Source organism: Mus pahari, chromosome 12 (genome assembly GCF_900095145.1).
Source record: "Mus pahari chromosome 12, PAHARI_EIJ_v1.1, whole genome shotgun sequence".
In the NCBI taxonomy this organism is placed as follows: domain Eukaryota; kingdom Metazoa; phylum Chordata; class Mammalia; order Rodentia; family Muridae; genus Mus; species Mus pahari.
The window spans coordinates 12129765-12154402 of record NC_034601.1 but is presented as its reverse complement, the minus strand read 5'-3'; the positions used below and the strand labels follow the sequence as shown (position 1 = coordinate 12154402).

Below are 24638 nucleotides of genomic sequence, written 5' to 3'. Positions count from 1 at the left end.
CAGGAAGTTTTGGGGACTGATGTCAGCAGGGCAATTGCTACCACAGTACCTTGACTGAGCAGTTAAGAAAAATTTAACAGGATTTTGAACTTTACTGAGATATTAGAAGACTTCCAAACACTTTAGGTTTCATGAATTTAAATTTTTCAGTTATCACATGGTGTGGTTCAGCTATCACTTTTATTCATAATAGAAATAACTTGAGTTCCATACCTACAGTTCTGAATATCTACTAATGCTGTAGGAACTAAAAGCCTTCCTTTTATATAAGGACTAAAGTGAAAACCATTATCTCTTATCCTATAAGTTAAAGGGAAATGAATTTGGGTCTTAATGAGATGAATTTATTTATACTATACTAAGTACCTGTTGTAATTAAACCAAAATTATAGGTAGATTGGACTGAGTGGCTTACTTTAGATTACTGTAACATAAAAACAATGTGCATTATTTGTTTTACTTGTGGTTTTCTAGCAACCACTAGGCTTGGTAGGCTAAAGGTATATGTCAAAAGAATTGACCAAAACAGCTTTTGTGTAAGTTTTTTTAGACTGACTCTAATTTAAGATTGCTATATTTTTTATTGTTGTGCTATGGTGGAGGAGCTAAAAATTTATTTTCTTATTCTTACAGTTACTCAGATGAACAGAGTACTTCTGAGTTTTCCCTATATACCGTACAGTGTAATTCTTCGCTAGATTGTAACTAGATGTCCTCTAACTCACTTCTGACACTATTTACATAGAGTCGTCATCACAAGGCCTCAGCTTTTTATAGGATTTTCCTTCTACTTCAGATGTCAAGTGACAGAAGAAGTTATGAATGTGCTTCCCTGGAATAGGTGATAGGCTTCAGGGGATATTCATTTATGTTTGCTCATGTATAATAAAAGATTATTATAAAGGGCACAGGTAAAGCAGTTAGAAGAGATAGCTAAGGTAAGGTCTATGGAATGCTGACACGTGAGCTGGGCTTTACGCCCTTTCTGGGCATGCTATGCTACACAACCTTTTTATTTCCATGAACTTTCTACTTGAGTTATAGCAGCTTCCTCATACTGATATGATCAATTACTTCACTAGCTATTGGTGATCAAGTCATCTGGGATTGAACATCCCAATCCTTTGCTCTTTCTAGTCTTTCTGGTAACCAGCCACCAAATCCTTGGACACTTTTAAGATCTGAGTACTAGAAGATTTTCCCTTTTTTACACACTTTTAATTGACTTGTTTAAAAGTATCAGAATACCTAATTTTATGCTAAAACCCTGCTTTTCTAAACTTTCAGGTTACTTATGCATCATATCAGAGATTGTTTACCAGAGCTGAAAACAAGAATAAATGTCTTAGCTGCTCAGTATCAGTCTCTTCTAAATAGCTATGGTGAACCCGTGGATGACAAAAGCGCTACTTTACTCCAGCTTATTACCAAATTCGCTACAGAGTATTGTAACACTATTGAAGGGACAGCAAAGTACATTGAAACTTCTGAGCTGTAAGTAAGAAGTTTTTGCAAAGATTTGGTTGCTTGGATTATAAGGATCTTTGAAGTGATTTAGATCATCTGTGATTTATTATCCATAAAACAGGAATATAAATTTGTAGAAATGATAGGAGGAGGAGTATTATGTCATATGTTTATAAATTGTGTAAAAACATGGTAAAGTTACAGGTTTTTTTAAAAAGCAAGGTCTTTTTTTGTTTGTTTTTTATTTTTTTTAAGATCTCCCTCCCCAGTTTCTCAGGCTGTCCTCAAACTCATGATCCTCCTGTCTCAGCTTCCTACATAGCTAGAATTTTTAAGGCCATGCATAGTATTGGCCTTTGAAGTGTTGTTTTTTTGTGTTTTGGTTTTTTTTTTTCTCTAATTTTTAAAGTAAAACTCACCCCCCCACACGCACACTTCTCCCTTCCCCGCTTCTTCCCACCCCCACCCCCAACCCCCTGACACAGCAGACATGTGGTGGTCAAAAGACAACTCTCAGAAGTTGACTTTCTCCTGCCACCCTGTGAGATTGAGGGATTGAGCTTGGGTTGTCAGGCCTATTCAAGCCTAGGGAGCTAGGGAGGGGCAAACGAACAGCTAATCACCCCAGATGTCTATCGGTGACTGATGTCACCAGAGTCTGACTTGATGAGATTAATGAGTGTATTGAGCTTGTTTACAGAGCACATGCAAAGTTAGCTACAGAAGTGTGGGTAACCTCATAATAGCTATCTTGATGCCATGTCCCACCCCATGCAGTCTCATGGATTCTGCATTACATGCCCTGCCCTCAATCACTGTTTCACTTCCTTTACTAGTCTCTCATCTCCCAAGATGTCTTGCAGCTGGGGGAGGGAATGATTTCTGGAATCCCTGGTGAGACTCTCCAATTTCTCTACAGCATGTTTCTCAGCCTATGAGTCATGACCCTTTGGGGGTTGACTGATTTTCATAGAGGTCACCTAAGACCATCAAAAAACACATATTTTTATTTTGATTCATAATAGTAGCAAAATTACAACTACAACTACTGCTGTTTTTTTTTTCTTCCTCCCTCCATAACTAGGCAGACTAAGAATGATATTTACATATTATAAATATAAACTTTTTAAATAAAAAAATGTAGTATTTCATGACTTTTGGAAATTATATAAAATTGAAGTGTCAGGCTATATATTTTATTGTAGCATACCTATATTCAAGTCATTCTTTACAGATTATTTTTGCACTGACTGACAGATTTCCCAATAAACACCCTAAAGGTACATGGTACAAAATCAACATAAAAAAATCCTTAATATATATCAACAATGTACTCTCAAAGAAATTAGGAGAAAAACCCTACTCAAATAATTCCACAAAATTAAATATTCATCAAAAGAGAACTTAAAGACACTTAAAAGGGGAAATCTTGCTACTGGATTGACAAAATTAATGTTTTGAAAATGGCCATGAAACCAAAATTAATTCACAGATTTAATGGAATATCTATCAAAAATTTGATGTCATACTTGATGGATTTGTAAATACAAGGATTTTTATGGACCACATGCCAACCTCAAACTATACTGTAGAGCTATAGTGATAAAGACAGTCTGGTACTGGCATAAAAAATTGACAGATATACCAGTAGAATAGCGTAGAGGACCCAGAATTAAATGAGAACTCTATGCCTGGTTAATTTTTGACAGTGGCAAAAACATTCATTTGAAAAAAGCCTGTTCAACAAGTGGTGCTGGCAAAACTGGATGTCCACAGCAGAATGAACTCAGGTTCTTTTACCTCATACAAAAATAAATCAAAATGGATCAAAGACCATTGAAACTTCTAGAGGAAAACATAGAGAGTCCCCTTTAAGACATTGGAGTAGGTAAGAACTTTCTGAATAGAACACCAAAACACAGGACCTAGCCCCAATTACCAACATATGGACTACATGCAAATAAAAAAAACTATTAGCAAAACAAGCACCCTATAGAATAGGCAAAACAAAACAAAAAAAACAAAATGTTACTAGCTATACTTTAGAAAAGATGCTAATACTAGAATTTATAATGAATTGCAACAACTAAATACCAAGGATATAAAATCCTAATCAACAAGTAGGCAAATAAATGGAATAGTTTTAACAAAACCACACAGATGGCCAATAATTATTTTAAAAAGTGTTTTGAGATACTACCTCACCCAGTCAGAGTGGTCTTCATCAACAAATTTGACAGAATGTTAGAGAGGATTCCTTATTCACTGTTCATGGGAGGTGCAAATTAATAAATCCATTGTAAAAATGAGCTTGCATATTTTTCAAAAAGTTAAAAATAGTACTACTATATGACCCAGCTCCTTCTGGACCTATACCCAGAGAACCTCATGACCTACCAGAAAGATAATTGTACTCCATGTTTATTGTTGCTTATTCACTAAAAAGAGTTGGAATCAACCTACTTATCTATCAACAGATAAATGTATAATGTATAAACATTTATATATAAATGGAATAAATACTACTTAGCTCTAAAGGGAAAAAAATCACAAAATTTGAAAGAAATGTAACAGATTTACAACATACTTCAAGTGTATGTATTAAAAGAGAAACCCTTATTCATTTTTGTTGGGATGTAAGTTAATACAACCGTTGAGTTTTTGATAAGGCTTTGTCAGAAAGTGAAACAACCTTAAAGCTTAAAGAAAGATGTAACTTGTAGCTCGTTTTCTTTATAGTAATGCATATTCCTGTAATTCCTTGCTTTTCAGATGTGGTGGTGCTAGGATTTGTTACATTTTCCATGAGACTTTCGGGCGAACCTTAGAATCTGTGGATCCACTAGGTGGCCTTAACACTATTGACATCCTGACTGCCATTAGAAATGCTACTGTGAGTATATCTAACAACAGAAGGTTAAAGCTTCAGTTGCTTAAGCATATTTTAAATAGATGTACAGTTTATTTTGTTCTCATACTTGAAATATTTTTTAGGAAAAAGAACAAAAATGGGATTCTTTTTTGAATCCTTTGGAAGACCTGAAATTGTACGTAGCTATAATAAGAAGCTAAGTTTTGTGTTTTCAGGGCCCCCGTCCTGCTTTATTTGTGCCTGAAGTTTCATTTGAGTTACTGGTCAAACGTCAGATTAAGCGTCTAGAAGAGCCCAGTCTACGGTGTGTGGAGCTGGTCCATGAGGAGATGCAGAGGATCATTCAGCATTGTAGCAATTATAGTACACAGGTATTGTGAATGAACAGGGCTCACCAGAAAGCCCTGTTTTCATAGAATGGGAGGAAATGAGCTAAAAGTAGCATCATTAGCTTCCTTACCTAAGACTGATTTGAAATGCCATTCTTAAATGTAAGATCCAAATCTAATTCAGTACTTCAGTGATTGTTTCATTTCCAGTTAGACAGACTAACATTTTTAACTTCTTTATTACATTCAGGAATTGTTACGGTTCCCTAAACTTCATGATGCCATAGTTGAAGTAGTGACTTGTCTTCTTCGTAAAAGGTTGCCTGTGACAAATGAAATGGTGAGCTTTTTTGTCTTGTTTGAATGGCCATTAGTTTTCATGAGTACATAATATTGTTGAAGTTCTGTGCTGCCATTGATTTTTGTGGGAAATCCTTTGTCTCTGGACTCAGTAACCAGACCTTTGCAGCAAGCTTACTTTTATTCTAAAGCACATCGGGGTGATTTGGCCTCTTTCACATTTTGCTTGTTCTATATCCTAATGGTAGCAGTTAGTTATTCCTATAGTGAGCTGTAGCTGTCCACTCCCATCCCTATAAAAATACTGAAATTGAAATTATGCTTATGCCCCCAAGTAGATAGAAGTTTTTTGTTTTCCTTCTGGCAACTAAAAATGCATTTGAGCCTCACTTGAAATTCATGACTAGTATTCTTGGAAGTCTTGGTGAGTGACTGTTGAGTGGTCACTTTTGTAGCAGGGATTACTGTTAAGAGTCAGAAGCCTAAGCCTCATCTCATACCCACCCGCATCATAAATCACTGAAACTTCATGTCACCAGCTCTGCACCGTTAAGTGGTGTTCTGAAACTTGAGACAGTACGGGGCAGTCATGGGAGCCTTGGTTCCTCTTGTATGACCTCCATATTTTTACATGTACCTTGTTAATTTAACTTGGCCAACAAACAGCTACTGGGCTAACAAGTAGCTCACCTTGTGTTCATTTGGTACTTGGTAAGTAATACTTTTCTTTTGTTCAGAGTTGTCAGTAGGAGAGCCAGTTTTGGAGAAAAGCTGTGACCAGGAACATTTAGAGACTAGAAGATAAAAAGACATTAAGGGTGGCCATGGTCCTGTAAACAATCCCTTACCCTCACCAGTATGTCTGTAAGCAACCCTTACAGACAGATGAAACTCAGGGGATCAGGTCACTAAAGACACGAGAGAGAAGTGGGAAGAGAATGGAGTCAGCAGGGGGAGGGGGGACAAGAAGGGCAGTGGTGAGTATGATTAAAATATGTATGAAAACAAGTGAGACCACTTATGGATAACGAATATGCACTAATTTTTTTAAAGATAAAAATTTAAGTTCATTCTCTATAAGCCTTAGGAATTGTGTAGAAAGACTGAAAATATAAGTCTTCATGTTCCCTTTTCAATGCTGTCTCATTAGACTTTTAGCCCCATTAATTTTATCGGTCTGTTTCACGGTTATGGCTAAGTTATTCCTAACTACCTCAGGCTTAAATATGTTTATTGTTTGAATAAAATTAGCATTCTTATTTTTGCCTATTTATGAACTATTTATTTTAAAATGGAACATAAACTTTACTATAATGTATCATCTGAAATTTGAATAACAAAGTTGCTTATAAAGGCTTGGAACTTAAAATTGCACAGGTACATAATTTTTCCCAGTAATAAGAAATTACTTTAAAGCTATCTTAACGTCATGTTTTCTTTCTTAGGAGTACAATTTTAACTCTGGAAGGTAGATAATTTAAATTAGAGTTAATTATCATTGAGCATAAAATGTTATTTGGAGCATAGTCATCAAGTGTATGAAAATGTTTCTTATACTTTTGCAATATTGTCTGTATTATAAATTTTTCATATATAGACTTCTCAAGGTTAGGTTAGCCTGTCATAATTTTTTTTACATTAACCTTATTTTGTTTTTTTTTTTATAGGTACATAACTTAGTGGCAATTGAGCTAGCATATATCAACACAAAACACCCAGACTTTGCTGATGCCTGTGGGCTAATGAACAATAATATAGAGGTGAGTAGGGCATCATTTTTCAGAGAGTTGGATCAGGTGCAAGTATATTTGTACAAGAGATGTGGCATATTACTGCTGGTTGTATGCTTAGGAAATATGGTAAATTCATTACATTGTTCTGTTAATTTTAGTTCTCAAAGTCACCTGGGACAATTATTTTTACTTTCTACTTACTAATCAAAAAGGATTTATTTTAATGTTAAAGAATGTTCTTGTTCTTTTTCAGTAACTATTATAGTTCTTTGGATTGAAGTATATAAAACCAAGTGAATGCTTTTAATTGAGGATGTTTTGTTTTATTTTGTTTTGTTTGTTTCTTGGCTCTTAACACTCAAAAAGTGAATTAGGTATGTTATGTTATATTAAATGTAGGTCCATATAGGCTACACTAGAGAGATAGCTCAGAAGTTGAGAACATTAGCTATTCTTTCAGAGGATCTGGGTTCAATTCCCAGACACAACCATCTGTAACACCAGGGCCAGGGGATCTGGCACCTTCTTCTGGCCTCCATAGGCACCAACATGCATGTGGTACACAGACATACTTGTAGTCAGAATACCCGTACACATAAAGTAAAATAAGAATAATTTGAAAAGTAGGCACATTAAGACTGACTTAAATGGAATATTTTGCTTGGAGCAGTTTTGGTTTAACTAACAGGGTCATGTATGACAAGTGTATTAGGGTTTTATAGAACCCTAACTATAGAACCTGTGTATAACTTTGTTAATTTTTTTCTATCTTTAACTTTTTACCTAAAAGTTTTATGAATTTTTTTAATTCTCCTATATTACATCTCAACCACAGTTTCTCCTCCCCTCCCCCCAGTTGCTTCCCCCACCTTCCCTCTCACCCTTTACCTTCCTTCAGAAAAGAGAAACATAAACCAAACATGGTATAACAAGCTACAATAAGACTAGGCACATACCATCGCACCAAGGCTGAATGAGGCGTGCCAGCAGGATGAAAAGGGTCCCATAAGTAGGCAAAAGGAAGACCCTATAGGAGTCTGACATAGGTCCTCTGCATAATCATTATGACTGAGTAGCTCAGGAACTCCTAACAGTGAGAGTGGGGGCTTCTCTGTCATCTATCATTTATCACTTGACAACCCAAGAAAATGGAAATAGTTGACTTTTTGCTTTAAAAGTTCTATAACTAAGAAACTTTGTTAACTTATAGATCTTAGTAAGCTTGAGAGCGTTCGTGAAATGTTTTCATTTGAGGAACAATTTTGATACATGCTGTTCTATCACCTCAGGCTTAAGTTTTCCAAATGCCTGTAAGAGGCTTATTTATTACCTGTATCTTTATTTTTCTGTATCTACTTGCTATGATGCATGCCTGGATATTGCAGGTGCTCAGTACAGATGTCTGTAGTTTTGTAACCATTTGATAATATAATGAGTAATTTATCAGTCTGTTAAATAGGTTACAGAACAGTCTCTCAGTTATCAATACTGTCACCAGAAGACAATATTCTTTAATAGGATTAAACCTTTTTTCAAATAGACATTTAAGTTATGAGGGTTTTTGTTTTTTGTAGTCTGAGTGACATTTAAGGGTGTGGATTTTCTATGAGGTGTATACTTCAGATTCTTCATGGTATGCTGAAAGTCTGTGTTCCATGTTGATGTGGAAACAGTTTAAGTCCATGTTTCTTAACTTCCTGAGGAAGAGATGTTTATCTACTGCCCTTCATTTGGGAGTCCCTGGTAAAAGGAACCATTGTTACTGATGCTGTATTATATCCCTTAGCAGATGTGTTTGGGCAGAAAACAAACAGACATAGGGAAGCATTAGGTTCCAGATCTGTTTTAAAATATAATCAATTATGGCATAAGACCCAATATTAATATGGTAAATGTGTAAGTTAACTCCATACTTTTTAACTAAGATGAACATCTCAATATTCTGATAATCAGAAAAGCTTGGTAACATTTTATAGGAACAAAGAAGAAACAGGCTAGCAAGAGAGCTGCCTTCAGCTGTAGCACGAGACAAGGTAAATAAAATCTTTTTATGGTATATTCCCCACACCCAAAGGTCAGCCTCAGTTGGGTTTATTTCTCTGTAAGAATGTATTTTTCTTCCTGTCTTTAATACTTTAAGGGGTGTACATAAGTTTTAAAAGCTTTGAATAATTTCAAAAGAAAGGTGGCTTTTAAATGTCAAAGTTTCTTTTTTAAGATTATTTGGTCAGCAATGACTTTGTCATAAGGGCCTTTGAAAGACAAAGGGAATCCCAGCACTCGGGAGGCAGAGGCAGGCGGATTTCTGAGTTCGAGGCCAGCCGGGTCTACAAAGTGAGTTCCAGGACAGCCAGGGATATACAGAGAAACCCTGTCTCGGAAAAGAAAGAAAAGAAAAAGACAAAGGGAAGACAACTATATATGTCATAGATTTTAAATTTTGGCAGTAACTTTCAACAACTATTAGACCTCTTACCTTGGGTTCCTTGTCAGAATAGATAGGAAGTGACCTTTCACCCCCCACCCTCTCACCCCCCCCCAAAAAAAAAATAAAGCAGCAGCAGTTGCCATGGGATTTGGATTTTCTTACTAGTTCATCTGCAGAAAGCTAACAGTGACGGTGGTGTAGGTGATAAAACAGAGAACACACACAGCTCCATGGTTACTTCTGGTTTACATCACTTTACTATCTCATTATAGAGAGGAAATTTTGTCTATAAAATGTTTCCAAATGCATTTTTGGCATCCTTGATTTTTTTTTCCCCCCTGCATTTTTACCTTCAGTCTTCTAAAGTTCCAAGTGCTTTGGCACCTGCCTCCCAGGAGCCCCCCCCTGCTGCTTCTGCTGAGGCTGATGGCAAGGTCTGTTCTGATTCCTAATCTAAGCCTGCATGCCTGGTGTGGAGACAGTACACTGAATAAAACAATATTGATATGGGATACTGTGTTAGACTATTAGCCTAATCCAGATTTTTAAATTATATAACAAAGTATATAAATATCAAAGTATTGCTGACATGCTCTGCTTGCTATATAGAAGATAAACGGAGAAAAATAATTCTAAGAGAAAGTTGTCTACTTTAAATTTTCAAGCCATTGCTATTTAAATCTTGCTTGTTAAATTGCATGTTTTAACATATCTTTTAACAGTTAATTCAGGACAACAGAAGAGAAACTAAAAATGTGAGTCTCTTGCTTCAGATGGAAATGTTGGTGCCTTTGGTTCTTACTAAAACACTCAAGTTCATCAAGAGCCTGTTTGTCCAGTGGCCTCCATTGTTGTCTGTGTTATGGTCTTAATGTTTCTTTTATCCAACCCTTGTAAAGTGGCATTAGTCTAGCTTTAGCACTTAACTACTAACAATAGCTTCTCCTACGGCTGTTACTCTAAAGATTAGCTTTCAGTGTCCTCTTCGTACAGACTTCAGAGATGGAGCTGGGCATGTGGTACATGCTTTTAAGTCTAGTACCTGGGAGGAAGAGTCAGAGAGAGTTCTGAGTTTGAGGCCAGCTTAGTCTACAGAGTGAGTTCCAGGACAGCTAGAGCTACATAGAAAAGCCTGTCTCAGCTGGGCATGGTGGCGCATGCCTTTAATCCCAGCACTCAGGAGGCAGAGGCAGGTGAATTTCTGAGTTCGAGGCCAGCCTGGTCTACAAAGTGAGTTCCAGGACAGCCAGGGCTATACAGAGAAACACTATCTCGAAAAACAAAAAAAGAAAAGCCTGTCTCAAACAAACAAAGATTTCAGGGATGGAAACGGTGCTTTGGGACATTTGCTCTGTAAAGGTCTCACCTCCCCAGTGCTTTCTGTGTTTCCATCCGTGTCTGTAGTAACTAATGTAACTCGCACATGCGCTTTCAAAGCTTAAGCAAATTCAAAACATGGAACTTGAGAGTTTAAGGCTTGGTAATAATTTTCACAGAAAACCATGTGTAGGATATGAAGACCTATTTCTTACAATACTTACTTTCTAGATGTAGCTCTTTTTTTTGACATTTTGACAGATTTTTCAAATTTGAATGATTTTCCAAACTCATTTTTCTTACAAGTACCATAGACTCTTCCATTACATTTATATGATTTAATCTTCTATTAGATTTGCAAGACCTTAAAGAGGATCTAAAAACATTCTTAAACGTTGATGTTTTGTTTTTCCCACTATATTAAGCAGGCAGGTTTTTTTCTCTTAGAAATCAAGGCCCCATAAAATAAGGTTGTAAGGGTAGCCGAGGACTCTCGCTGGATCTCTTTCTCAGTACAGATTATGAGGGAGGTTCTGTTGTGTTTATGTTACATTGCACATTGTAGGTAGCTTGGGAATGTGATAGTTAGGTCTATGATGTAGTCTTTCTTTTATTAAAGATGTCTACTTTTACTTTTTGATAATCAGAACTATAGTAAACTATTTTTAGAAATATGTAGAGCCATAAGCTCACAGCACTGTAAGATCAAAGTTCAATGGTTAAGAGTTTAAGATTGCTTTGATGAGATGAAACTAAGGGCAAGTTCTCTTTCTTGTGTGTGCATTTAATTTAGTGTTTGAAGAATGGTGAAAGATAAAGTTTTGGAAAGTAATAATAAATGAAAGGAATTAAACAGAACCTGAATTGGCTATTGGCTTACCGACAGCTTCAAACAGAATCTCTCAGGTTTCTAGTGACAAATGCCACCATTATTTCTGACTTCATTATCTGTCTGAATATATTCCAGATAGGTACCACCTATATGTTCTAGATTGCCATCAAAGAAAATGAACTTCCTTTGTTTGTTAAATATACAGAGTATAGGTTTGGAACAATGTGTTTTCAGGTTCCATCTGCAGGTGGCGGCATTGGAGACGGTGGTCAGGAACCAACAACCGGCAATTGGAGAGGAATGCTAAAAACTTCAAAAGCTGAAGAACTACTTGCTGAAGAGAAGTCAAAACCAATTCCAATTATGCCAGCAAGTCCACAAAAAGGCCATGCTGTCAATTTGCTAGATGTGGTAAGCCACCACAATTCTATTTAAATCTACAAGTGAACCAAGTTACTAGCAGACATTCTTTAAACAGAAGAAATTGAAGTCACCAAAATTTTTAACTTTTAAATATTAAATGTTGCCATTTCAAAATAGCATAGAAGTAATATTTTTCCCTCTTTTAGCCAGTTCCAGTTGCACGAAAACTGTCTGCCCGAGAACAGCGAGATTGTGAGGTTATTGAAAGACTTATCAAATCATATTTTCTAATTGTCAGAAAGAATATTCAAGACAGGTTAGTATTATTTAATATGTAAACACTGCTGGATGAGTTTGTGATGTCTTTTAAAAGAATATACATTTTTAGATTACCTTTGATTCTAAATATTAATTTTAACTGTTAATAGCAAGACAGTCTGTTGACATGGAAAGATTAGAATATTATGTGTTAGCTGAAAATATTAAAAATAAAAGGATATAGTAATAGTGATAGGTCTGCAATCACAGGAAGATTGAGCCTCAAGCAGAAGGATCACAAATACACATTCTGCCATCTCAAAACAAAATAAAAAATCAGAAAAGGGTAGCAGTGTGGTTCCATGGAATAGTATAGAGTGGTATAATTTAGTATTTATGAAGCCCTGGATTCAATTCCCACAGTGCTCTGAAAAACATTCTTATGTTCTAGTAGGCTACATGGTTACATTTTATTACCTTACTCAAAGTAAAACACACCCTTTGTCAGTCATAACTTCCTATTGCCTTGCCTCTAAGGTGCCATGCCTATCAGACATTTCATGTTAGTGGGAACACAATAATATGTGACCTTTTGTCTGGCTTCTTTCACTCGTGAGTGTCCCTCCCCTTTTTAAGAAATATTTGAGAATTCTTTGTATTTTGATCTTTTTTGTTTTTATGCTCCCTCCCTTTTTCACCCAAATTTGTGTTTGTTTTTTCCTTCCCCAGTCAAGGCCAATTTGTGTTGCTTGATATTCCTGGGTGTATGGCCTTCTACTAGAGCTTGGCTAAACTGTCGGCAGCTATGCTCTGACCCTCTCCCAGCAGCTGAGAATTGCCACTAGCTCCTCTGCTAGCCATGAGACTTTGTATCCCACACCTCTCTCTACTCACACTGAATTGTGGTCAGGATTAAGCTTGCACCAGTCTTGTGCATGCTGTCACAACTGCCGAGTTCATATTTGCAGCTGCACTACTGTGTCCAAAATTGTTTCTTTGTATCCACATCTCTTCTGCAATGGTCCTTTATTCTTGGGAGGAGATATAGGTGCTCCACTTAGGGCGAAACATTGTACAATGTCTTATTCTCTGCATCTTGGCCACTGTGGATCTCCTTGTTAACCACCACCTATAACCAACAATTTCTCAGATGAGGGTTAGGGGATGTATAATCTATGGGTATAATAATAGGTCATTAGGAACTGATTTAATGCTATGTCCATTAAGTGGTAGGTTCTCGACTGGGGTCTCTTTGATCTCTCTAGCCATAGCTTCTTGGCCCAGTAATGGTGCCAGGTAAGGGATTTAGCTTGTAGATCAGGCCTTGAATCTTGGCTATTTGTTAGTGTGTTTTAAAGCTTGTTCATGCTACAGCATGGATCCTGTTCACAATTGACTTTCTTTCTACAGTTGACTACCATACTTTGTATATCTATTCATCGCTATGAATATTTTATTTCAGTTTGGGCTATTAAGAATAATGGTCATTGTTGTGTTTATATATGGGATAAGTGAGATGAATGAAGATAAAATAATCAAGGATTGTGACTATGCTTAATGCTTTATTAAATGAACACTTGAAGAGTATCTATTTTACTAAGTACATTAAATATTCAGTGTTCTTTTTTAACTTCATTACTTTGCAAAGGCATACTCTAGTTAAAGTCTAAATCAGTGGTTCTTAACTTTCTTGTAACCCATTAACACAGTCCTTTATGTTGTGGTGACATGAACCATAAAATTATTTTGTTGCTAGTTATGAATAATAATGTAAATATCTAATATACAGGATATCTAATACACAGCCCCTGTGAAAGGGTCATTTGATTTCCAAAGGCATCGCAACCCACAGGTTGAGAACCACTGATCTGAATTTTTGAAAATATAATTGTTACCAAAAGCTCATGATTTGACCTTGCTTTGCAGTGTCCCAAAGGCAGTAATGCATTTTTTGGTTAATCATGTGAAAGATACTCTTCAGAGTGAACTGGTAGGGCAGCTGTATAAGTCATCCTTATTAGATGACCTTCTGACTGAATCTGAGGACATGGCACAGCGAAGAAAAGAAGCAGCGGATATGCTGAAGGTAAGTGAAATTTTCTCCGTCTTTCTCCCTGGGATGTACACATAACACATGCAGGATAGTAAAGTGACATTCTGATCTTGTCTCCTTCACACACTGGGATTTGATTAGATTAAAATTTCAGAAGAGAATACTGCTTTTTTTTTTAAATATTGAAAAATGGAAAAATTTCTTTACAAAATTCAGAGTAACATTCTAACTTGAGTTTTTATTTCTTTTAATGCAGGCATTACAAGGAGCCAGTCAAATTATTGCTGAAATCCGAGAGACTCACCTTTGGTGAACAGAACTGTTTGATATCCACACTTTGCTGACTTGAACCTGCTAGCTACTGCCTATCTGAGTAGAAGTTTATGAACTTTTGTGTATTGCAGTGTATGAATTTGCTCGTGTGAAGACTGGCTATAAGCTGAAAAGTATATTATTCATTACAAAACAAATCACACGTTTAATTCACATTTTTCAAGTTTCTTATGACGTATATCAAGTCTGTCCGTTTCAGTCAAACTTACAAGAGCAATTGATATTCTAGTTGTACAAAGCAGTTTGCCTGTGCATATGACCCACGTAACTTTCTTAGTCTCAAAGCTGCAGCCGTAGTCCTCAGAAAGGAAGCTCCAGGACATTTCATGACTATAATGCATGCACTATTTATATAGACTGACCTGGCTTTAAAAGACGGAGCCTGGCAAGTTCCTCACATAACCAATGTATCCACCTATCCTTCATTTTTATAGTCTTAAAAAACAATCAAAACTCTTCTGCAGTTTCAAGAAATAAAGACTCATCAAGATGTAGGAACAGACTGTGTAATTAATGGCTCCTGAGTCTACACTGCCCTGGTGCATTCGAAATTAAAATATACTTTGATTCTAAAAAAGCCTGAAAATTTAATGACTTCCTACATTAAAAACAACTATTGGGAACTTTCTTAGTAACAATAGTTTGTCCTATTAGTCTCTAAGTGATCCAATGATAACCTAAATTTCTCATATTTACAAATACAGTAATTGCAATCCAGATACACCCTTAAAATGGGGCACTTATATTGGGCTCCAAGACTCACAGTTAAATGGAACCTAAAATTCCACTCTGTAGCCACTGGTAATAGCTACTTTAGTTCCACACCAACAGAATACATTAGACTACTGGTATGAAAAACACTAGTGGACCTTTATTAAAGAAAAACACCTGGACATACTCATATACCTAAAAGCTTATGGACTGTATTCAGGGGTTTAGGGTGATGTTTACAACCTATTTTGTGAAAACTGCCTGTACAAATCATCTTGTAAACTAGCATTAAAAAATTTTCTGACTTAGCTGGGCAGTGGTGGCACACGCCTTTAATCCCAGCACTTGGGAGGCAGAGGCAGGTGGATCTCTGTGAGTTCAAGGCCAGCGTGGTTCCAAGACAACTAGAACTACACAGAGAAACCCTGTCTTGAAAAACCCAAAAAATTGAAATCTAAGTAGAAATCTTTGATGTATCTAGTTGTCTCTGGCCAAATGATACATTCGTTTTATAAATAACTAAAATTCTTTTCAGGTTATGGTCAGGCATCTTATGAAATACTATTAGCAAGGAAAACAAGAACATGTTATCTTTAGTTGATGATGCCCACTGAGCAATCTCAAAAACATAAAAGCAGTTTGATAGAGTACTAGCTTGACAGTGATTACACACTGCCTAAATGTGTTAGCATACTTCAAAAAAAAAAAAAAATCCTGTTATCCAACTATTAGGTATTAATGACCTATTTTTTAAGAAAGATGACCACCACTGTAGCCTTTTTGAATTTGTAAGGAGAAAGAAATGCACCTTTATCCAACATTTCAAATAAATTTTAAATGGAAGATGTTAGCTTTAAAAACGTGCTATGATAATATACTTGTTAGCACTACACACTTTGTACAAAGGAAAACAAACGTAGGGAAAGGGGAAGCTTCCTTTGTGTGCTTTTACACTGATGTGTTCTGAAACATGGGGATAACTTCTGGCATATTTATAAGACAACTGTATGTTCTATGTAAATAAAAATGCTGGTGTGAAATTGAATTCTTTCTGACTTCAAGGTTTAAATAGCTGTATCTTTGAAATACCTGAATCTTCTTCATAATGTAACAATTTAATTTGCACTGCACCCAGTTTTACACCATTTTTCCTATTAGATAATCACTACCAAGGCCTTGTTACATACATCTCCATGTCTACAGATAAATACAGAAACTTCTTCGGAGTAAGCCAAGGATGAGTGCTCAGAACGTGAACAGTATGGCATCCAGAAGCTGATCAACAGTTTATGCTTCGCCCCTGTGTACACTGGGATAGCACTATCTTGATTTTTACAGAAACTTTTGGAGAATTAACTTGTCTCATGTATACAAACTAGTTTGACCTCAAAACTTCCTATATCTTTGCTGTTCTTAATGATGGTATACTTGGTGAGATGCTTTTTGTTTCTTTAATTTCTTAAAATATCTGTTATACCGTATGCTTGCAGTCAACCATTGGACTGAGTGTGGGGTCCCTGATGGAGGAGTTGGAGAAGGGACTAAAAGAGCTGAAGGGGTTTGCAGCCCCATGGAGCAAGCAACAGTGTCAGCTGGCCAGACACGCAGAGCTCCTGGGGGTTGGACCACCAACCAAAGAGTACCCATGGCTCTGGCTGCATATGTGGTAGAGGATGGCCTTGTTGGACATCAGTGGGAGGAGCGGCTCTTGGCCCTGAGGGGGTTCAATGCCCCAGTGTAGGGGAATGCCAGGGTGGGAAGTGGGGGGGAAGCACCCTCATAGAAGCAGGGCGAGAGAGGATAGGATAGGAGGTTTCCACGGGGGATACCTGGAAAGGGGATAACATCTGAAATGTAAGTAAAGAATATATCCAATAAGAGAAAAAAAATCTGCCATAGGAACCCATTGATGAACAAGGAAGTAGAAAAGTAAACTATAAATGAAGTCTGGTACCAATTGGTGTTTTGTTTGAGAAAAAACTATTTTGTACTACAGTTTCTATTGGGAACCACTGCCACATCTAACTCCTTTTTAAGAATTCTGTTTGCTTCTTAGCATAAATCAGAAGTTTAATTTTACAACAGATTTCTCATGTCTAAACAGAAGCTTGGCTAGTTTGTAGAGCTATGTTGCACTACTGCAATCAGTTAAGTGCTCTGCACCTTACCTACTGTTTATACAGTCATTTCCACTGCACCACTTCTTCAACCCAAGGAGCAAGTGTGAAGAAATGAACTACAATTAAATAACATTTTATTTTGAAATGCACATGAGTATTTACATTGTGATGGGGCCTTGAGTTTCTGAAGACCTCCACATTTTAAAAATGGATGATGGACAAATTTGGACAAAATCTTTCACAACTGAAGCCATTTTATAATGTAGAAATTTCTTTTTCCTATTTTAAGTAAGGAAAGTCCATTCTTGAGAATATGTTGTCCAATTACTAGAACACTTTCAGGATTTGTTACCTGTCTGTGATTTATACTGACTCCACCTTCTGTTATCATCCGATACCTGAAAATAGAAAGGTTTTATAACTAGGAGCACTCAGTTACCCTCACCTGACCAATACCTTAAACATGAGGTAAGGTGTCGGGAAGCTGCCTGTGCTCATCTGAACTTACACTGCAGCTCAGGTGGCTCTTACAATTGTGGTCTTCCTGCCTCAATTTCTCGAGTATCTGAGATTACAGGCCTGAACCATCAGGCTCAAATATATCAGCTTTGAGCAGGGCAGTAGTGGCTCATGCCTTTAAAGTATGCTACCTATAGATACAGGTAATAAATACTCCAAATTGAATCTTTAGAAATGATAGGAAACTGGAAAATTCTGAGACTATGAACTAGTACTGTTTAAAATAAAAACAAAATTCTTAATCAGCTGATTTCATAAATGGGAAATCAATAGCTGGTTTAGTAAGTATATGTATTAAAGAGAGGACAATGCTGACATACCAGTTTCTCTAGCACAGTGTTGTGCTGTGAGGACTAGATGAAGGACTGGGGCACACTGACTGGGTCATAAGCTCCGGGAACTTCCTTGACAGATAAGGTGTTAAGCAGGAATTTTGACAAGGCGAGGAAACAGAAGGGACCCTTGAAAGTGGCATGTGTTACTAAACAGAGTTAAGCAGCTCAGTGAACACAGCTTTATAAAATCAAGCCCACAACAAAATTCTATTTACAAGTGTATTTATTTCTTCTAGGCAGGCTATTTCCAGGCTGAATATTATACAGGCCAACCCTATTTATGGTATGAAAAAATGCAGCATTACTTCTGACTCTGACTAATTTGGGTGATTTAAGTAGAGATTAAACTTAGTTATCAGCAAATTATCAGTGAAGTTCATAAGAAGATGCAGAAAACTATACTTGATGTACAGAGAATTTGACTCCAGGTTAAATTTGGTACATTATTAGGGAATAAATAAATAAGGTTGAGTGGCAGATCATGAACAGGGAGACATGATATTTGTCTACACACACAATTTAGATCTCACCGGAGAGGCAAACATTCCAAAACAAGGAAAGCAACTGTAACAAATGTCACTCATGTAATAATCATGGGCAAGTGACAGGAACTTTATGTACAGAGTCCAATGGATGAGGCACTTGTGTTTTCTGGTTATTGCTTTTCCTTCTACCTGTTGCTGTTATAAATGGACATTGCATTCCATATCACTTCTTGTAGAGCAAAAGTATTCCCTAATAATATGGTAGAACTAAGAAATTGTAATATGCCATTTCCTTCTGCAAAAGAAAAATGTAATTCTCCAGAATACTCTCTAGTTTATAAGTTTTATGAAGTTGTATTTCTATTCTCATTTCTTTTCAGTAATTAAAATTTTACAATAGACCCTATCCTCCAAAGCCCAGAGGCTACAAGCAGAGTATGTGGGAAGTCATACGGTTCTTTTCACGTCTCTGTCAACAAATCCCTGAGCTGAATGATGAAACACTTGAAGGAGTCCTTCAGAGAGTTCAAGGTATTTTCTACTGTATGAACTCCCGGTTTTATTGTTTGGCTTAACCCAACTTCTGCAAGAAATGAGTTACATTAAAGCACTGCCAGGAAAACACCCTGGAAACATTCTGTGAAGCACATTTCGCAGCGAATTTAAAAAAAAAAAAAAATCACAAAGCCTTACCCTCGAGGGCCATCAGGAATGGCATTTGCTTTACGGCACGTGTCTATGACACTCGTTCCAGGGTCAAGAACTAATTCAGAAAATGAAGCTTCTTTAAACAATTCTTTTAACTCTTGGTCAGACATGACCTCCAGTGCCTCTATGCTGCTATGGTAAAGGGCTTGTGTACACCTGAAAAACATAAAGCTACATTAGGGATTGTTTCACCCCCAACCCCACACAAACCACCAAATGACTACAGAGTCCCCACTGTGTTCCACAGTATATGTTTCAACAGCAATATCTATTTTGTGTAATTCACTAACTTAAAGACTTCTCTAGTAAAAACAACATAAAAATACGTAAGTTCAATACAGTACAAGTTAGTAATCCATAAGAAACTCTTAAAACATCATTTCCAATTTTTCTTGTCTATCCACCAACTTTCATTAAGTCTTAACTTCTCTAAGAATTCCTTAGTTGCCTGTAGTTCTTTGTTGAGGGATGGGGCCTCATGAGATTTCTCCCTTCCATGTTGACATACATTCATACATACATACATACATACATACATACATACATTCATACATGTTTAGGCAGTCATACTATGGTATTGTGGGTGAAGCTTCCTTGTCATTTCCTGAACACAATCTCACAGCCAATTTCCCAAACACCCTTTTGTCCCCTTCTCCCAAGATGTTCTGTAAGCCTTATGTGTAAAGGAGCTATGTTATAGATATATCAAGCTAGGACTATTAACTAGCCCATTAGCTGTTGTAAAGCCAACCTTTTAGCAGAGTCCAGACCTTCTTGTCCGTGAACAAGCTTTGTTACTTCTGCAGCAAGTCGTTTCTGAGCAACTCGCTTTTCTGGTTCTTTGACATGTAGCTGCATAATGTGATCGATCTCTGGGAGGGGAAGGAAAGTGAAAAGCTTCAGGTACCTGCAGGACGAGAGATAAAACATTCCATGTGCATCTACTAGCTTATCTTGGGAAGAAAAATCCTAAATTCATTTTTTAATTAATGAAAAACTGTAGAATGTACTTATACAGTACACTAAGACACACAACCCCAGTGGGTAATATTTTTCAATACTTTTCCATTTTCCTTAAGTAACAAAATGGTGCAGAAATGTGTGCCTCTTTCTTAAGCATACTTTGAAATTTTTGTTTTATGTATATCCTTAAAAATTTGACATGAGGGGCCTAGAGAGATGGTTTAGCAGTTAAGAGCACTGACTGCTCTTGCAGAGGTCCTGAGTTCAACTCCCAGCAGCCACATGGTGACTCACAAACCATCTATAATGGGATCCGATGTCTTCTGGTGTCTGAAAATAGATACAGTGGGTGTACTCATATAAATAAAATAAATTAAAAACAAAAATGAAGAGTATTCCATATGTTAACTTTTGCAAAATGCTATGAAGTGAAAAGCATATATCTATCACAAAGCTTAGTGAACCATTATGAAATGAACACCTATGAAAGCATCTTCTTAAGAAATACAAGATTACAAGTAAAATCATGCAAAATGCATTTTTTTTTAAGATTTATTATTATATCTAAGTACACTGTAGCTGTCTTCAGATGCACCAGAAGAGGGAGTCAGATCTCATTATGGATGGTTGTGAGCTACCATGTGGTTGCTGGGATTTGAATTCAGGACCTTCGGAAGAGCAGTCGGTGCTCTTAACCACTGAGCCATCTCTCCAGCCCGCATTTTTATTTCTAACTTACTTTAGCACACCAGCATATTCAGACTTATGATGTCACAAGCACAGCTTTCAAAGTTATTAATATTCTGTGATTTACTCTGTTGGGGCCATTGTGTCTACTTTTGAACATATGTAATCATGCCACAGATACCTCTATTTTTCTTAGTATACACATGCATGAATTTCTGTTAGGCATGTTATCCAGTAGAGGTTATGTTAGACCATAGTTTATGTACAAATTTATTTTAGTAAGGATTGGCAACTATTATTTCAAAGATCTCTAAGTTTATTCTTTTATCACTCTAGAATAGTTGGTACTGTTACTGGTACAACAGGAGACACAGACCAGCACATCTGACTGAGAAGTTTTCTTCTGTTGTGATTACACAACAGAAGATTTGAGGACCAGCAAGAATAAAACAAAATTAGTTTATAAAGATGAAGGTAGAGTACACAATTTAGACTCACATGACTAGGCGTCTTCACAACAGCTACTATGTTTGGGATTCTATGGCTAAGTTCCAAGCCTCAAAGGCTGTAAGAGGTAAGACTTAAGCCAGAGGCTGTCTTGAGCAACTTAGAACATCGCATTCTTTTTTTCTTCAGACCTGGGATGTAGCTCTGGTTAAGCACCTACCTAATAAATAGCCATTCAGCCCTGGGTTCAGCACTAGTATTGTAAAAATAAACAAAATTACGACAGTTAATGACAGTATCCTGTGACATAATAATTTACACCTTAAATAGAATCAATGAAAAAAACCTACAAAGAAAAAGATTCACTAGCTAAAACTGAGTCATAGCTACATATTAATTTCTCTCAACTGCCTATTAAAAGCTTACCTTTCTACAGACTCATCTTGCTGTCTGACAAAGAACTGATAAAGTTCAAACGGTGATGTTTTCTCTCTGTTTAGCCAAACTGCGTTGCCAGCAGACTTTCCCAGCTTTGCTCCAGTTGTACTTGTAATTAAAGGTACAGTGATTCCGAACACATCTTCTCCAGTCAACCTACACATACATTCATAGTAATCTGTTATGCACAATTAGTTCCACCAAACACAGTACAAATGTAAGTCTGGTTACTTACTATGTTTATAAAACCCTTTCTCAGTCTGGACTCAGGTCCTCAAGAACCATAAAAAAACGCACTTTATATTTACATGTGTCATGCAATTGTAGGAATGCGTCTGAGGACGTGATTTTTGAAGGGTCAGGTAGAAAAGTGACAAAATTGGGCGAAGGGGCACCAGGAGGTACATTGAGAAGGTGGCTTTTAATATTTTTAAATGAGTTTGTCGTGTAGCACACGAACCAGCCATGTACTCTATGTTCCTCCAGAAAACTCTTGAGGGCTGGAGAGGTGGCTCAGTGATTCTTCCAGAGATCCTGAGTTCAATTCCCAGCAACCATGTGGTGGCTCACAACCATCTATATTGGAATTTGGAGCCCTCATCTGGCATGCAGGTGTTACATGGAGACAGAGCACTCATACACAAATAAATAAATCTTTAAAATGAAAGCGCTGTGAAAATCTTTATGGAGGCGAAAAGCTAAATTAATGCACACAGTTCTAAACAGAAGTCCAATTATTTTCAGGATAAATAACAATTTCTCAGGTTAGAAATTGAAAGCGACTTAGGGAAAACAGACACAATCCAAATCCTGAATATCGGTCTGCTTCCAGCAGCTCTACAACAGGCCTTCTAACTCGCAAGGGCAGTATCTTACGGTCTTCCTAAGGAATAACACACTCCTCCTGTAATTCGTCCCCGGGTTTCCGTAGGCTCTAACAATTCCGGCTTACTTGTGGATGAACTCGTAGCCAGACACGATGTTGCCCAACTGATCCGATCCGCCCAGTTGGACCCGGCATCCGTAGTGCTGGAAAAGGTAGTAGAAGTCATAGGCCTGGAGCACCTGGTAAAAGAACTCGGCCAAGCTCATGCCCTCGGGGCTCTTGAGACGCGACTGCACGCTCAGCCGGCTCAGCAGAGTGCCCATGCGGAAGTGGCCGCCCACCGTGGCCAGGAAATCCACTAGGTGCTGCTTCTGGAGCCAGGCGGCGTTGTCGAGCACCGTGAAAGAGCCCCAGGGCCGGCCGTCCGCGAAGAGGCGCGCGTGGTTGGCCGCCAGGGCCTCGAGCCCTCGCCGCAGGGCGGTGGCGTTGGCCCGCACGCACTCGGCGCTCAGCGCCTCGCGCCCCTTGCTCCGGCCGCTGGGGTCCCCCAGCAGAGCCGTGGAGCCGCCCACGAGCGCGATCACGTTGTGGCCGGCCCGCTGGAAGTGGAAGAGCCCCAAGAGCGTCAGCAGGTGACCCACGTGCAGCGAGTCGCCCGTGGGGTCGAAGCCGCAGTACACCGTCTGCGGGGCCGAGCCCGCCCTGCGGCGGTCGAAGAGTTCCGGGAGCTCTGTCTTCGTGCCGCTCTCGGGGAAGAACTCCTTGAACAGGCCGCGGGCCCTCGGGGCCGCCAGCAGCCCCCGCGCGCCCGGCCGCACCGCACGCGACCCTCGTAGCCAGACCCCCGGCGGCCGAACGCGGCCCAGGGGTCTCAGCACGGGCGCCGCCATCTTGCGGGACACGCAAGGCACGCTGGACCTCGGTCGCCCTGCGACCGCCGGCGCCTCCGCGTCTCTCTACGCATGCTCGGGCGGGGCGGGAGCCCTGGGAAGCCTTGGTGCTGTAAGCCGTCCTGGAACGTGAGCCGACCGAGTTCCATCTCGCGGTCCCCGCTGACCCTCTGTAATTTCATTCCCGTTTCCTCAGTGAGGATGTCGCGATAGTACTTCCTGTCCCACAGCTGTGGTGAAAGCACTTGGAGGTGCAGTAAGCGCTCGACAAGTGTTTACTGTCGTTTAAATGATTGTGCAAATGATTACTTGTGATGCTCAAGTCCCGTAAGTCTTGGGCCTGTAGGAAGAACTTGGAGTGGAGACGAAATTTCTTGTACCAGCTTCCCTAGTTAATGAGAGCTTCTTCGGCAGAGTACAGGCACACACACGCGCGCGCGCACACACACACACACACACACACACACACACACACACACACATCTTTAGTGTGTGTCCTGAAGGTGGCAGTCTCCTCCTAACGAGAGGAACAGGAAAGAACTCCCTGTGTTTAGTATAATAAAAACCAGGCTCATTCAAATTCATAACAAATTAGGTGCTTTTAGGAATCCTCTCACCAGGCTGAGGACTCTCATTTGCAATTGTATGGCAGGTGAGCCAGCCCCAAGTCCCATTGTAGAATCTGACTAATTTTCTTTAAACATTTTAATTAGCATACACAAATTGTACAAAATAATGAATTTATTCTGACATTTTCATATATGAGTAGAGGTGAGCCATACTTTCAAAACTCCCTGATTTATGTGGAGTAGTATTATTGAGAATGTGCCATTTGTGGCCAATACCTACCATAGTGAGAGAAGTAGGGGGTACAGAGGGAGAGAGAGAGAGAGAGACCAATTGAGTTGCAGTAGAAGTGTACTGGCTAGTTTTATGCCAAGCTGACAAAGTTATAGAGTCATTGAGGTCCTTGAAAACGCCCTCAACCAAAGTGGCCTATGAACAAGTCAGTGGTGAATTTTCTTGATTGGTGATTGATGTGGGAGGGACCGGCTCACTGTGGGTGGTGCCCCCTTTTAGATTCTTTATCCGGTAAAATGAGCCATTTCGAACCAGATTAGATTATATTAAAAGCAGGTTTATTGGGAAGCTGCTGTTCATAGAGTTTACAGGCCCCTAAGAATTGAGGCCAGGGGAGTCGCATGGGAGGGGGGAGAGAAAGGA

The 24638-nt window shown here is 38.4% G+C and overlaps 2 protein-coding genes across 17 annotated transcripts in view; one reads left to right on the top strand and one right to left on the bottom strand.

Moving 5' to 3' along the window:
* Positions 1–15377, top strand: part of Dnm1l (dynamin 1 like) — a 44955-nt gene extending 29578 nt beyond the window's left edge. For 4 of the 14 annotated variants that reach the window (XM_021208974.2, XM_021208971.2, XM_021208972.2 and 1 more), the window contains 12 exons: positions 1288–1494; positions 4240–4360; positions 4555–4710; positions 4919–5008; positions 6636–6728; positions 8678–8734; positions 9486–9563; positions 9852–9884; positions 11513–11689; positions 11848–11957; positions 13826–13985; positions 14209–15377. In XM_021208974.2, the coding sequence (XP_021064633.1) occupies positions 1288–1494; positions 4240–4360; positions 4555–4710; positions 4919–5008; positions 6636–6728; positions 8678–8734; positions 9486–9563; positions 9852–9884; positions 11513–11689; positions 11848–11957; positions 13826–13985; positions 14209–14265 (1339 nt within the window). In that variant the 3' untranslated portion in view covers positions 14266–15377. The remainder of the gene's footprint in view (positions 1–1287; positions 1495–4239; positions 4361–4554; positions 4711–4918; positions 5009–6635; positions 6729–8677; positions 8735–9485; positions 9564–9851; positions 9885–11512; positions 11690–11847; positions 11958–13825; positions 13986–14208) is intronic. The other 10 variants (XM_021208978.2, XM_029544863.1, XM_021208976.2 and 7 more) reach the window with 5 other exon arrangements.
* Yars2 (tyrosyl-tRNA synthetase 2) lies at positions 5530–23427 on the bottom strand. 3 transcript variants are annotated; one of them, XM_029544865.1, is made up of 6 exons: positions 22651–23418; positions 21687–21854; positions 19915–20070; positions 19149–19319; positions 17469–17514; positions 5530–5762 (listed from the first exon to the last, which is right to left on the bottom strand). In XM_029544865.1, exons 1-6 carry the CDS (start codon positions 23412–23414, stop codon positions 5655–5657), a joined length of 1413 nt encoding a protein of 470 aa, XP_029400725.1. In that variant the 5' UTR covers positions 23415–23418; the 3' UTR covers positions 5530–5654. The 3 variants fall into 3 exon arrangements, with proteins under 3 accessions (XP_029400725.1, XP_029400726.1, XP_021065325.1); XM_029544866.1 differs by lacking the exon at positions 5530–5762 and adding an exon at positions 12567–13028; XM_021209666.1 differs by lacking the exon at positions 5530–5762 and having other exon boundaries at positions 17234–17514; positions 22651–23427.
* Positions 23428–24638: the final 1211 nt, after the last annotated feature.